At 39.2% G+C, this 12500-nt stretch overlaps 2 protein-coding genes across 2 annotated transcripts in view; one reads left to right on the forward strand and one right to left on the reverse strand.

Annotated features, from left to right (window-relative positions):
- Nucleotides 1–884: 884 nt before the first annotated feature.
- LOC138005094 (uncharacterized) lies at nucleotides 885–10660 on the reverse strand. The gene is made up of 3 exons (XM_068851380.1): nucleotides 10406–10660; nucleotides 9609–9723; nucleotides 885–1417 (listed from the first exon to the last, which is right to left on the reverse strand). The coding sequence occupies exons 1-3, from the start codon at nucleotides 10658–10660 to the stop codon at nucleotides 885–887; spliced, it is 903 nt and encodes a 300-aa protein (XP_068707481.1).
- Nucleotides 10661–11762: 1102 nt separating this feature from the next.
- LOC138005095 (putative nuclease HARBI1) overlaps nucleotides 11763–12500 on the forward strand; it is a 2004-nt gene continuing 1266 nt past the window's right edge. The window contains exon 1 of the mRNA XM_068851381.1: nucleotides 11763–11933. Coding sequence (XP_068707482.1) covers nucleotides 11763–11933 — 171 coding nt within the window. The remainder of the gene's footprint in view (nucleotides 11934–12500) is intronic.

Here is a 12500-nt window from a genome sequence, read left to right on the forward strand (position 1 = left end):
ATGCGCATTTCAAAACATTACAACCTCCAAACTAAATGCGCGTGCTCGGAACGAAAAATTCGTAGTCGTAAAGGTCGCTATTGTCAACACGTCAGTGCGAAACATGGATTGGATAGAAAGCAATCGATTGGTCATCTTTTCAAAAATCTCAAGCAATATACTAGTAAGTTTGGTGGCCCATAAATCTACGAAAATGCTTTCATCCAGCGGCCAGCCAGTCAAGAAGCCAATCAGAACACAAAGTAAGTCAAGGCAGCCGGTGTCAAGCGAGATTAAACGAGAGTGACGAAGTCGCAATCGGTTTTAGTTTAGTATCTGATTGGTTGAAAGATTCGCGCAAGATGATTTTGATCCAATCACAGTGAGATCCAAATGCAAAGCAATCGCACTATTACTTTTGACAGTCAATTGACAACCGCCCTATCTCTTTCGGAATATTGTCATTATTGATGAATTTATTACTTTTCCTTTTTTTCTCTTTTCTCCGCTTTGGGAATCATATCCTACTCATCTTAAATTGTTCAATTGACTAGAATTTTTCTCTCGGAATATTTCTCTACTTTCTTATCTACTATATATTTCCCATTTATATTTTTAACTTTTGACTTGATCGTCCTATACAGTCGTTTATAATTCTTATAGTTTCAATTAAGCCGCAAAATGTTCTTCCGAAATCACTCCTGTTTATTTATGTTCCCAGAAACCAAGTCAGCTTTAAATTAATTGCTCCTCGACTCTTTAGCCAGCAATACTCGAAACGTAACAAAATTCATGAAACTATTACCGTTAGAAATGTGACAAACTACTACTAGGCAAGCAAAAAAAAAAAAAAAGCAAACTTGAGAAAACTGGAAAGTTGAACACCTCCAGTACTTTGATTCCTTTTACTGCTTCAGTAATTTCCAGTAGGCTAGATTGCAGTAGTTGGCATCTGATCCAACCACAGATGGAGCTCCCGTCCAGCCCCCTTCATCTCCACGGTTGCCTTTGACCTCGTCTCCAGTCTGGAACAAATACCTCTTGTTCTCCAGGTTTTGGATGAAGTACGTACCATCGCCTTGAGGAATTATATACCAGTAGGCTCGATTGTAGTAGTTGGCATCTGATCCAACTACAGATGGAGCTCCCGTCCAGCCCCCTTCATCTCCAGGGTTGCCTTTGACCTGGCCTCCAGTCTGGAACAAATACCTCTGGGTCTCCTGGTTTTCGATGAAGTACTTGCCATCGCCTTGAGGAATTATATTCCAGTAGGCTAGATTGTTATAGTTGTCATCTGATCCAACCACTGGTGGAGATTTCGTCCAGCCCCCTTCATTACCTCGGTTGCCTGTAATATTGTTTCCAGTCTGAAACAGGTAACGCTCAGTCTCGACGTTTTCAATGAAATATCTTCCTTCGGCGATATCGGTTTGGTGCCCTGGTGATCGATAATTCGAAGAAAGGAGGAAAGGTGTAAATAATGATGATGGGAACACTTGACCAACCCTTTTATAACGATCAGCTATTTCTAGAGACACCTCACAGACGTGGCTGGAGGGTAAAATACCATCCCAATAGCCATCAAGATAATGAAAACCAGTTATCACCAATGCGATTTCGTTGTCTAGTGCTCTTTGAGTACCCGCTTATAAAAGGTCTTGGCAAGGGGCAACCACAAGTATCCGAAGTTTGAACTTTTTATGTGCTCCATAATATCTTACTCTGGGAGCGGTCTCCTTCGATCTTCCAAGAAAAATCGGGAAGGTCGAAAAGGCCTATTTTTTCATGGTAGTCATTAAAGGCTAAATTATTGTGATTGACTTGGGGAGAAATCGTTTTCTTCAATGTTTAGAGCTACCACATCACTTTTGGAATTTGAATAAATACAAACCTTAGAACTAGTATTAAGTTCTTTCTTTTAGCGAAACGGGACTATTGCTTAAGGTTTTTCGTCGTATGGACGCAAATATGTCTTTTCTTGACTTCTTGACAAAGACCTTTTTTTGATATCAAGGCATTTTTACGATTAGAAGGATGCTGAGACCTTTTTATTGGCTCTATTTTACGGACATTGCCAGTTGCTTTTTAGCTGCCGTAAGTGTACGTGTATTGTTCAAGAAGTCACACGCATTAAATGATCAACAAAGAAACGGAGGTGTGTATTTTTTGTGTTGACTTTGTTTGCGTTTAACATATTCTTGGGAAGCCACGTAAGCAGTTTCTACTTTCAGGGATATTGTCATGAAGTGTGCGTGTGCGTGTGCAGAATTCGCTCGATAACGTATAGAACTTCGATTTTGTGGCCGCGGAAATGTCTCATATTAGCGCAGTGATGAGAGCACTCGCACTCTTCTCTGCCACGTCGTTTCTCGGCTCTCTACTCAGCTCCAAGACGTTTTTCACCGGGTCGGGGTTTTCCACCTTCCTAAGAAACCAATATCGATTTGTTTTGAGTTAATTTGCTTACTATAGTGTCTCCAACAAGTATCCTAGCAATAGCTACATCCATTTCAGCGCATTGTTCACGGAGGTCGAAGGTGTTGGTTTATTTAAATGACGCAAAATAAATGACTTAGCAAACTCAGCCTTCCATGACAGCAGTGCCCAATTAAATCCTCCAACCCTTTTGGTCTTGTTTTGTTTTAATTTGCATCAGCAGGCTTAGCATTCGAATTCACGATGCTTGAGGTGGCTCTAGCCTCGATCTCATCAGTCTTTGGCTCGGTGACTTGATTCGTGTGGGAGTTAAATTAAGCACATTTCTCCCGCGGTGTATTGAAATGCTAGCTTAGAAAGTATGCAGCAGGACCGGACAGTATATAAAAGCAGGCCCGGACTGGAACCCAGAATAAGAAACCTTCAATATAAAAGCAAATATATAATGCTAGGCAATAATTTCAATGTCAAGTTAAAAATGAAGAAACGTCGTGGTCAAATTCCAACTTATTGCCTTTGACGGAGCTTCGTTGTAAAACCTTACACTGAAGGTAAAACTACGTTGCTGCTCTCTAGCTCAAAGTATAGTCATCGCAAAATTCGTCACATTGTAAATCCAATCAAGTGATTGTTTCGTACTAATGAAAAATTGTTCTTCCCCTAGGCCTGGTCAAAACTAAAATGTTTACGTTTAATTTAATTTAATTTAATTTATTTTTATTTGGTTCAAGCAAAGCCTTATCTCGCACGGGCCTGTGATACACTTTTATACAGTCAAGTCATGTTTATATCTATTCAAGCAAGCTAAATGATAGCTCGATTATTTTGTCCGAATTTGTTGAAAAACGTACATGATTCGATTTACATGTCAGTAGGTGATCAGTTTCCTACTACCATTTATTTTTGGTTGTATGTTAATGTTTTGAGTTGTATTTTGTTTGTATTTCTGTTGCCAAATGGAAAGGAAAGGAGGGGGGTAGAGATCATAGCACAGGTTATGATAGATGGACGTGAAACGACGTTTAGGCCCTGATTACATGGCGAATTTCAGCCCGGTTAGCCTGGGTGAGGTTTTATCCCGGGTTTTGAAAGAAATCCTCTTGAGTTGCTTCACGCTACAGTAACCGGCCGGAGATAAGCGCCAGCCTAATAGGCCTTCTAGGCTCGTAGCAGACTTTACCTACCTTTACCTCTTTTGCTTTTGTGCTTGTCAGCATTGTGATTTGCGATAATTTGCAAGTCTGTTTTTGTATCTCATGATGTTTAGATTTTCAATTACAAATTCTGTTTTGATTGTCCGCTTAACCTCATGATTCTATAAATAGTTCCCCCTGAAGTCAAAATAGATACGTTTCTCAGGAACCAGACAAAGAAGGCTTCTAATTCAGTTAAATATTACAACAAAGCAAATTTCTTGGCTAAAAAGTACGTTGTTTTACTCTGAAAACGACGAACGATTAACATTCTTTCCCGTAGTTCATTCAGTTGACTGAAGGTTATCATGTGCACCTTTGTGGTTGCCTAGCACGTGATCAATTTCTTCCTTTTGACAAAACATCATGACCTTTCCGTTTATTCATAAAAGTCAGAGACCGCAGAACTTTTCGTGTTTTTACGATCGATTGTCATTAATCTTTCGATGACAATTCGATTCAGAGTTATATATAAAAACTATGTTATTATATTTTCTTCATCTGTCCTTTGGCTTGTCTTTCACTGTTAACTCCTGGCTTTTACGGTACTTTTTGGTGCAAACGTAAAGCCAAACAATGTTTTGACCTGGCATCAGATTAGACTGAAAAGAAGAGGAATTATGAAGCCGAAACAACATCTTCAGTCCTTCCTTAGTGTGTGCAATAAACGTTTGCTTAGTGCAACTGCAAGACATGCATGACATGCAGGAAAACGTCCGTCAGAGCAATTTGCAGTTACTTTTTAGCAGACTATTTATTAAAAGAAGAAACGAGCGTATTTTACCCAAGAGCGTGTTTTGTTATCTTTAAACTGAATGTATTACCAAAGCTTAAAAAAACTAAAAGACCTCACAATGGGAAAGGACATTACAAAATAATTAAACGTGTGAACGAGTGAGCCAAATGGCCTCTGCTGGCACAACGTCTGGGTGGCCCCTCAAATGGTCTTAATGACCCCCCACTTGAGAAAAATAACTGGAACGCTGCAGTTCAATACCACCTAGTTCAGTTCCTTCTGTTTTTGTGTAACACGTTCCACAGGCAACCCAGTGTATGCTTCAGGGAGCGTCTAGTTCAGTGCAGTCTTCGATTTGCCGATTTGTCGTCTGTCTTATATAATTGAAATACTTTCTTGTGGCCTGCATGTGACTTATAACAATACAGGATACCAGCTCTCTTATGACATTGGCTATTATAAAAAGACCCGCGAAAACCGCCGTGGGAGGTGCTTCTAAAAATAAAAAGATACGAGACATGGTTGACTCAGAGGGTCAGTACGGAAGATGGAAGCTCCGGGTAATGGGCTCCGGGCGGACGATTACAAGTGTAAGACGATTGTAAGTGGCTTCAATTTGGACGTCGAATGTTTCAAATGAGTGGTAAGGCAAGCCTGGAGACTGAATTTTATGAGCGTTTGACTCTTCAAGGCGCTAAAACGCGGGCTAAACACGACGAGGAGATGAGCATTTGCTCTTCAACCCCACATTATGAAGTCCGAAGATTAACCGAATTGTGCAATTGGCGGAGTTCACTCTGGAAGTATTTAAAATCTTTGTCCATTCTTTGAAATGTTTAAGGAAAAAAACAGAAACGCGGCAGTTGTTTGGCGATAACAACACGTGAAACCTGTATTCGTATTGAAATTTAACCAAAGAATTGCGATACCTTAGCATCAAGTAAAGTGCAGAAAATTTTTTGGATAGTACAAGGTAAACTCGCTCAAGCCATGTCGAAATGACACAAATATTCTTTGTCAGCTGCTATTTCAGTTGTTATTCCTTAAAGATTTCAAAGGATCAACAAAGATTTTAAATACTTCCAAAGTGAACTCCGCCAATTCACCTTTTGAGCGTCAGCTTTCACGTGTAGTGTCATCGATGTAAACAAAGCTCGACAATTCGCCTAGTATCAGAAATCAAATGTGAGCAAACCCTATTAAACTCACGTCCCCCCGTAAGCTTAAATCCTGTCGAAATAGGACTGTAAAAACTATTAAGTCCCGCGCCAAATCCTAATAGTGTCTCCGTTGCATCATTTGAAAGTCCCACGCAAAAAAGAGACCGAAATTTTATGACTTTTATGTACATTTCACCACTCCGTTTCGAGCTTTGTTTACATTAAAAGTCACGTGACACTACTTGTGAAAGCTGATGCTCAAAAGGTGAATTGTAAAATGTAGTAAATCTTCGGACTCCACCAGACTAGATGTGCTGATCAGGGCCACATCATCAGTTACAAAAAAAAAAAATAAATAATAATAATAACAAAGTCATGGCGCAGGCGGGAAACACATGATGAGGCATTGCAACTCGTTCTGGGTAATTCAGCGAATTTGATCGCCTTCGACACCAGTAGGTCGAACAACTCTAGCAAACACACGACAACCGTACCAAGGAATCATTTCATTGGATACCGTCAAGATAGTTCATTGCCATTTCATCTTTTACTGAAAAATGTATAGGTTTTCTGGCAGACTAGTTTCTGTAATCGACATACGGAGGAAATACTAATTGGAATTTAGACAGTTGAAAATTGCCACGCGGTTGTAAATTTCAAAAACTACTGATGATGCGCGGCGATTGATCATGCGCAAAAAAAAAGACAGGTTTGGCAAGTCGAAACTGGACTGACTCATCCATTTCTTTGGGTGAACGGCAAATCTTCCCGACTTATCTAGGAAGATCGAAGGAGACTGTGCTCGCAGGGTAGTATTGATCCGAACCGTGAGTTCAAAATGACTTTCACCTACTGTGTAGTATTAACACTACTAGCTCTAGTTGTACATAAATATTTCATGATTTTCGCAAAAATTTAATATATAGATTTAGCCAAGCCTAAAAGCAAAGCTCCCGGGTTGTTTATTCTTACTGGCTCTAGGATTGGTGAAAATAAAACGCTTCGGAATTGTCCGCGTTTTGGTTTTCCCGGATATTGCTTAATTATGTCATTTCTTTTCGCTGCCTAACTAGTCAATTCCACGGTTACTTTCACCCAAAAAAACCGACTGATCGCGTGAATCACAAAGGGATGAATGCGATATCGGTTTTTTCACCGAAATTTACTGTTAGGCAATTAATTTTTCTTGAATCGCAAGAGTTTTAAAAGAAAACAAGAAGATCCTCAGCAAGCGAACGGAAAAGGAAAGAAGCCATTTCAGAGTCGACTGTCAAAAGCCAGCGAATAGGAATCACGCTAAAATTAGAAATCACGGACGTAATATAGCTCGTGATGTGACAGATCGTCTTTGTCGGTTCAAGGTCAAACACGGAGTTTTATTGATGTACTTTATTCAACTTTATCTCTGAAAACGAGATCATTTACATTTTGATGTATTTTATTCAAACACGCCAGCTTGGCTTAGAACCAGAATCGGCTAGAAAGGACAAACTTCAAACTAGATCTCCAAAAAATTACCTGTACGTGCTCTAAACAAACTTCTGAAAACACAAGCTAACATAAGGGCAAAATTTGCTTGTCACTGTCAAGGCACATCGAAAAACAGTTGGGCAAACGGAGTGAAAAAACCTGTTGTTCCCTCGCATTTTAAAGCCAAACGAACCAGCAAACAGATCAATTATTTCTGTCCAAAGAGAGTACAGATGATTCTTATTTAATTCCAGTTGAGAATAAAAATTCAAGTTTCATTCCTGAACAAAGGGAAAAACGACTAAACCATAGAAGAAATAACAAACGGTTTAGTGTCCAAGAATATAATTTGTGTAGTAACTTCTTCCACCAAGTTTGAGCTATCACTGGTGTACCGTTTTGTCGTTGTCGTTCTCTTTCTCTCTTCTGTCGTTTCTGTTCTTTTGTAATAGACCGTCCAGGCAACTTGCAACCTTAGTAGATTCAAAATTAAAAATCTCAAGATACGACTCATGCCAAAAATTGCAATTCAGAGCAAAAAGCAGCACTAAACAAATAAAAAATAAACACTCAGCTTTAAGTTTATATCCCTGCAATGCTTGACTTGAATAACTATACGTAGCCACCAGTGTGTCCTGACCACAGCTATATTATGTCAAATCTGGATTGAAACCAGCGAAAAATGCAAGAAAAAAATATTTTCCAAACCGTACCTGAACACGAAAGCATCGGCTGTCAAGATCTTTTGTTGACGTAGCATAGCCGTGTAGCCGCGTCGAGCCACAGAAAGAGCGCGAAAAATTAAGCTTTGTTTATGCTCAGGTGTGAGTGTCTGACCTGGCGTGAGCCTGAGATCCAGTTAAACAACCAGTCCCTGGTCAGCGCTGAATTTACAAAAAAAAAAACAGCTGACTTCGGTGAACTCTAAGCTTGAGCCCGCGATATGGTCACGTGATACTAGTCAGTGGATACCTTGTTTTGACAGGTGTCAATTGACCATAACATTGATGTCCAATATCAAAGATGTATGCTGTAAACTAGCTAGAGTGTCAACTGGGGTATTGCCTCCTGGATGAGCTCTAAACGTGAGCCCGTGATATGGTTACGTGATACCGGTCACATTGGCATACATGGAGGGGTGGACGGACGTACGGTCGTACGGTCGTACGGTGACCAAAACCAAATTTTCTCGCATCGATGGGTTACCATATTTTCTTAACTATGGTGCTCCGCGAAGCTCTGCTATAAACTTGAATAATTAACTAAATCTTGTCGCCTGACTGTCGTCATAGGAAATGCACCAGCAATTATCGCTGTTCAGTGCAGCTGCTGATGAAAGCTTTGTTTGTGGTTAAGGTAATTCACTTGAAATTGTTCTACTATCAAACTTTTTTGGAAACTTGGCAAAATTAACATTCATGATATGAACATTAAAAAAATGCAATAAAAAAGTGGGGTCACCGTGCTTGTTTACGCGTCAGCAGGCTCTTACTGTTTTCGCGTTAAAAATTCGAATCACCTTCATACAGAATTAAGTCTTGGTTACTTCAGAGACACAAAATTTTATTCTGAAAATAAAGCTTCTTTTATTTACATAAGCAGTATTGCTTCATTTACGCCGTCTTTGATTCCTTGGTTGTGGGAATAGTGCACGTTTTGAGACAGTTCCGTGGTTACCTTGAAGTCGTCGCCTTGGGTAAAATATACCCAGAACGGAACAGTTTTCCAAAAAAGTTTTGTTCTACTATCAAACTTTTTTTCTTCTTTAAATATTTTCTTTATTAGACTGTTCTTAGCATATACCTGAAAAAAAAAATCGGGGGTCACCGTCCTCGTTTGAGAGAAAAGGAGCATTTATTTCGCTATCGGGTTTAGTTTGAGCGAAATCTCTTACGTTTTGTATGCGCACGTGCTCATGTGCGTGCGCTAATGACGCAAAAATCGTGATCAGTAGGGATGCGCAATGCAAAACTAAGGATGCTTTGATGTAATTTCTTAGCTTTACAGCCTAAAATTCTTGCCGTAATAAAACAGTTGTTAGGGTTGTCCAATGCATACGGTTCTGTGACGCAGTGGGAGTACTTTAGAAACTATACTGAAACTGAACTTGACGGTTGAAGAGCTACACCGAGTCCATCTTGGGTATACATCTTAATAAAGAATTTTTGTTCGAAAACATTGGTGTTTTTACATGTGCATATGAGGCATCTTTTAGACAATTGAGGGTTAATGCGTTGATAAAACTAAGAATATTTATGAACATCTGCTAGGAATGATTAAAAATTATAAGTAACTTTCGAGCACTATTTCTAAATTTCAAGCACTTTTTCAAAAATGCGAGCACTATATGAGCACTTTTTGGTGATTTTTCCAGGACGTGCCTACGTAGGCGTCAATGAAATGAAAACGCACGAATCAGCTGAAAAAAAAAGTACAACAACGCCAAAGCAATGAAACCAGGTTTACTACATGATAATAAGAGAAATTTTGCACGTGGAAATTACCAAAATTAATGAAAAATGCACTCTGTCTCAGCCAATCATCATTTATGAATTTTGCCCTCTATGTCATAAACGTAGTTAATGGCAGATTTATATATATATATATATATATATTTTTTTTTTTTGCAGATACCTGTTTCGAAAGATTTTCCAGCGTACGCTGTTACACACGCGCACTCGTAGCTGTCATCCTCGTACTTTGCCAAGCAAGTTTTTCCATTCTTACAAGGTTCGTTCTGGCAAGGAGTCTTTAAAAAATAACACATCATTATGATTATCCCACTGTCGCTATTAAATTCACACTGTGAATTAGAGAAGATGCCTAGGATAATGACTTGACCTTTCCCAGTTCAGATTTTACATGCCTTTCTTGCCTGCAGAATTAACTTGCAGCAGTAATTTTGCGTTCTTAACTTACCTATTTTGAGAAGCTAGCTAGCGTAGATTTTTCGTACATATTAGCAGTTTCTTTTGTCATGCCAAATATATGTTTAATAATGCATGAGCCGACGTAGTTTGGGAAACATCTCTTTCACATTCTCAATTTATGCGTGATTTTTGCTCGATTTTATATCTATTTTGCAGTCAAGGGAAACAAAATCAATCCTATTCTTTCCAAGCATTTAAAATTGTGCTTAAAAATAAACTTTCTACAGAGCCGTCTCGTGTGCGCTAGTCCGTGAGCCTCTCGCTGTATTATATTTCAACGGTTCGGTTGGTTATCTAAATTTCAATCTAGTGCAGTATTTGTTGTGCTATAATTGTTTTCATGCTTGTTCCTTTCAATTAAGAAGAAAAATGGATCTCTTGCGTTACTCACCGTGATGCTGAAATGATGATGCTGCTAGCTGGCCACAAAGTTATGCGAATCGTTATATTTATCACTGGGTAGTAATTCGCATAAAGTCTTTTGCGTTGCAATGTCCTCACCGCAACGACATTGAAAGAGAAACAAGAAGCGTGTCGTAAACAACTCAGTCCACAGCCTTCAAATGCATCTACCATAACTTGGATTAAAGGAGTAATGTTTAAGTAGTGAAAACTGTTCATCTCAAAGTTGGCAAACGATTGTCCTCCATCTCCAGCATCTCGCATCAGGCTTGCGGCGTTTGCTCCGTAACGTACATTTAAAAATAACCCAAGAATCAAAATGATCCTGACAGGAGGACACGAGTCGGTCGACATATTATAATCAGCCACCTTTCAACAGAATTGCTTCGTAGAGGAAAAACACACCCAGGGTGAGCTGACGGCATTAAATAATTAATAACAATGCATATATTTTTAATTAACAGATGTTCGACCATTTTCAGAAAAAAATAGTTGATGGAAATGCAGATTATAACCACTACATGGAAGTTTTCGTCCCAATGACAAGTTGTTTTGCTTTCCCCAGCTACTTGAAAAAATGATGTCAAGATTTCCCACTGCTGAATCTTCATTTTAAAATCATTTATGTGAAATATAATTCCATGCCGGGCTAGAAAAAGTGATATTTCCTTGGATGAGTCAGCGCACTGCAAAAGGAGATGCAATCAATCATTTTTAACTATTAACTGACTATTACAGCACGTGCTCTTTTAGGTAAATATAATTACAAAATTCCTCAAGAAATTCAGGAGGGTGTAAACCAATTCAAAAGTGGAATTTAGTTTACGTGGATATTACTGTAACTGACCCGATACAAATTTCAACTGTCTGAAAGTGCGGGGGGGGGGGGGGGGGGGGGAAGGGGAGGGGGGAAAAACTGGGGTTTATGAATTGATAATGAATTACTACAGAATACTGATAGAGCTATTAATATTCTGTGTAAATGATACAGAATACTAATTTAGCTTTTAGTGTTCTGTTTAAATACGACACAGAAAACCCAAACATTTGATTGAGAGCAAAGAAACAAAGCGAAAGAAATGAAAAACAAAGTAACCAAACTACTGAAACGATTTGCAATTAATTTGAGTCAAAAATAAAGTTACAGGCACGGGAAAACGGTTTCAACATTTGCTTTAACATCCGTTCGATTTTGTTGAACCGTTTTGTGTTGAAACATGTTGAATCAATGTTGAATGACTGAGTTTACAAGCGTTTAAACTTTGCTTCAACAGCCATTCAACATTTCTTTTGTTATCTCGAATGTTGAATAAAGTTGATGATGTTTTGAAACCGTTTGCCAACCCACCCCAGTAGTCAGCAGCGTTGAACAATCGAACGGATGTTAAAGTCGTTTTCCCGGACCTTTAAACTTTGCTTCAACAACCATTCAACATAATTTCTTTCGTTATCGCGAATGTTGAATGAAGTTGAAACCGTTCGGCCAAAGATCAAAGATGGCGTCTTTCTCGAGTACATCTACTTTTCCAGCACTTCCAGCGACCAACAATCTGATAACCTACCCCATTGGTCTTCTGCAGTTATGAAGGTTCTGCTGGTGCAGCCCTCGTCTGCAGCCGCTGAACGAGTATTCTCTATTCTTAACTCATCGTTTAACGATTCACAAGAGCCGCTGCTCTCGTAGATTATTTATAGGCTTGCATAATGCTTCAGTACAATTATAACCGATAACACAGAGATTAAAACATGCATAGTTGTCTTTGTACTGAACTGAGGGCTCTGCTTGGATGGCGTCCAAAACAAGTATGCGGGCTAAAACTTTTTGACCCGGATTCAGAACCCAGAAACGGTTAATTTTGATAGCATTTGTTAATCATTTGGCTTTTTGAGGTGCGCACATTCGTATCTGCGATGCTAAAGACTGTAAGACTGGATGGTGGACTATATGTTTGTTCACTAAAGTCAGAATTGATAGAGTTAAGCTACTGGTGATACTTGGTTTCTTTGATACGGCTAAAGCAGATAAATCAACAGAAAACCATTTTAAAACGGGAAGAAGATGCCAGGATGCGCTGGCGGACATACCTTCGTCGCAGTCGCTTTGCGCCAATGCTGTTTGTTAAGTTGTTGACTCGCGCTTTTTTGCCAGTTGTACCGGTGCGGAAAATATGAGCAAAACCGAGGGTCAGCACGT

Source organism: Montipora foliosa, chromosome 6 (assembly GCF_036669935.1).
Source record: "Montipora foliosa isolate CH-2021 chromosome 6, ASM3666993v2, whole genome shotgun sequence".
Taxonomy (NCBI): Eukaryota; Metazoa; Cnidaria; class Anthozoa; order Scleractinia; family Acroporidae; genus Montipora; species Montipora foliosa.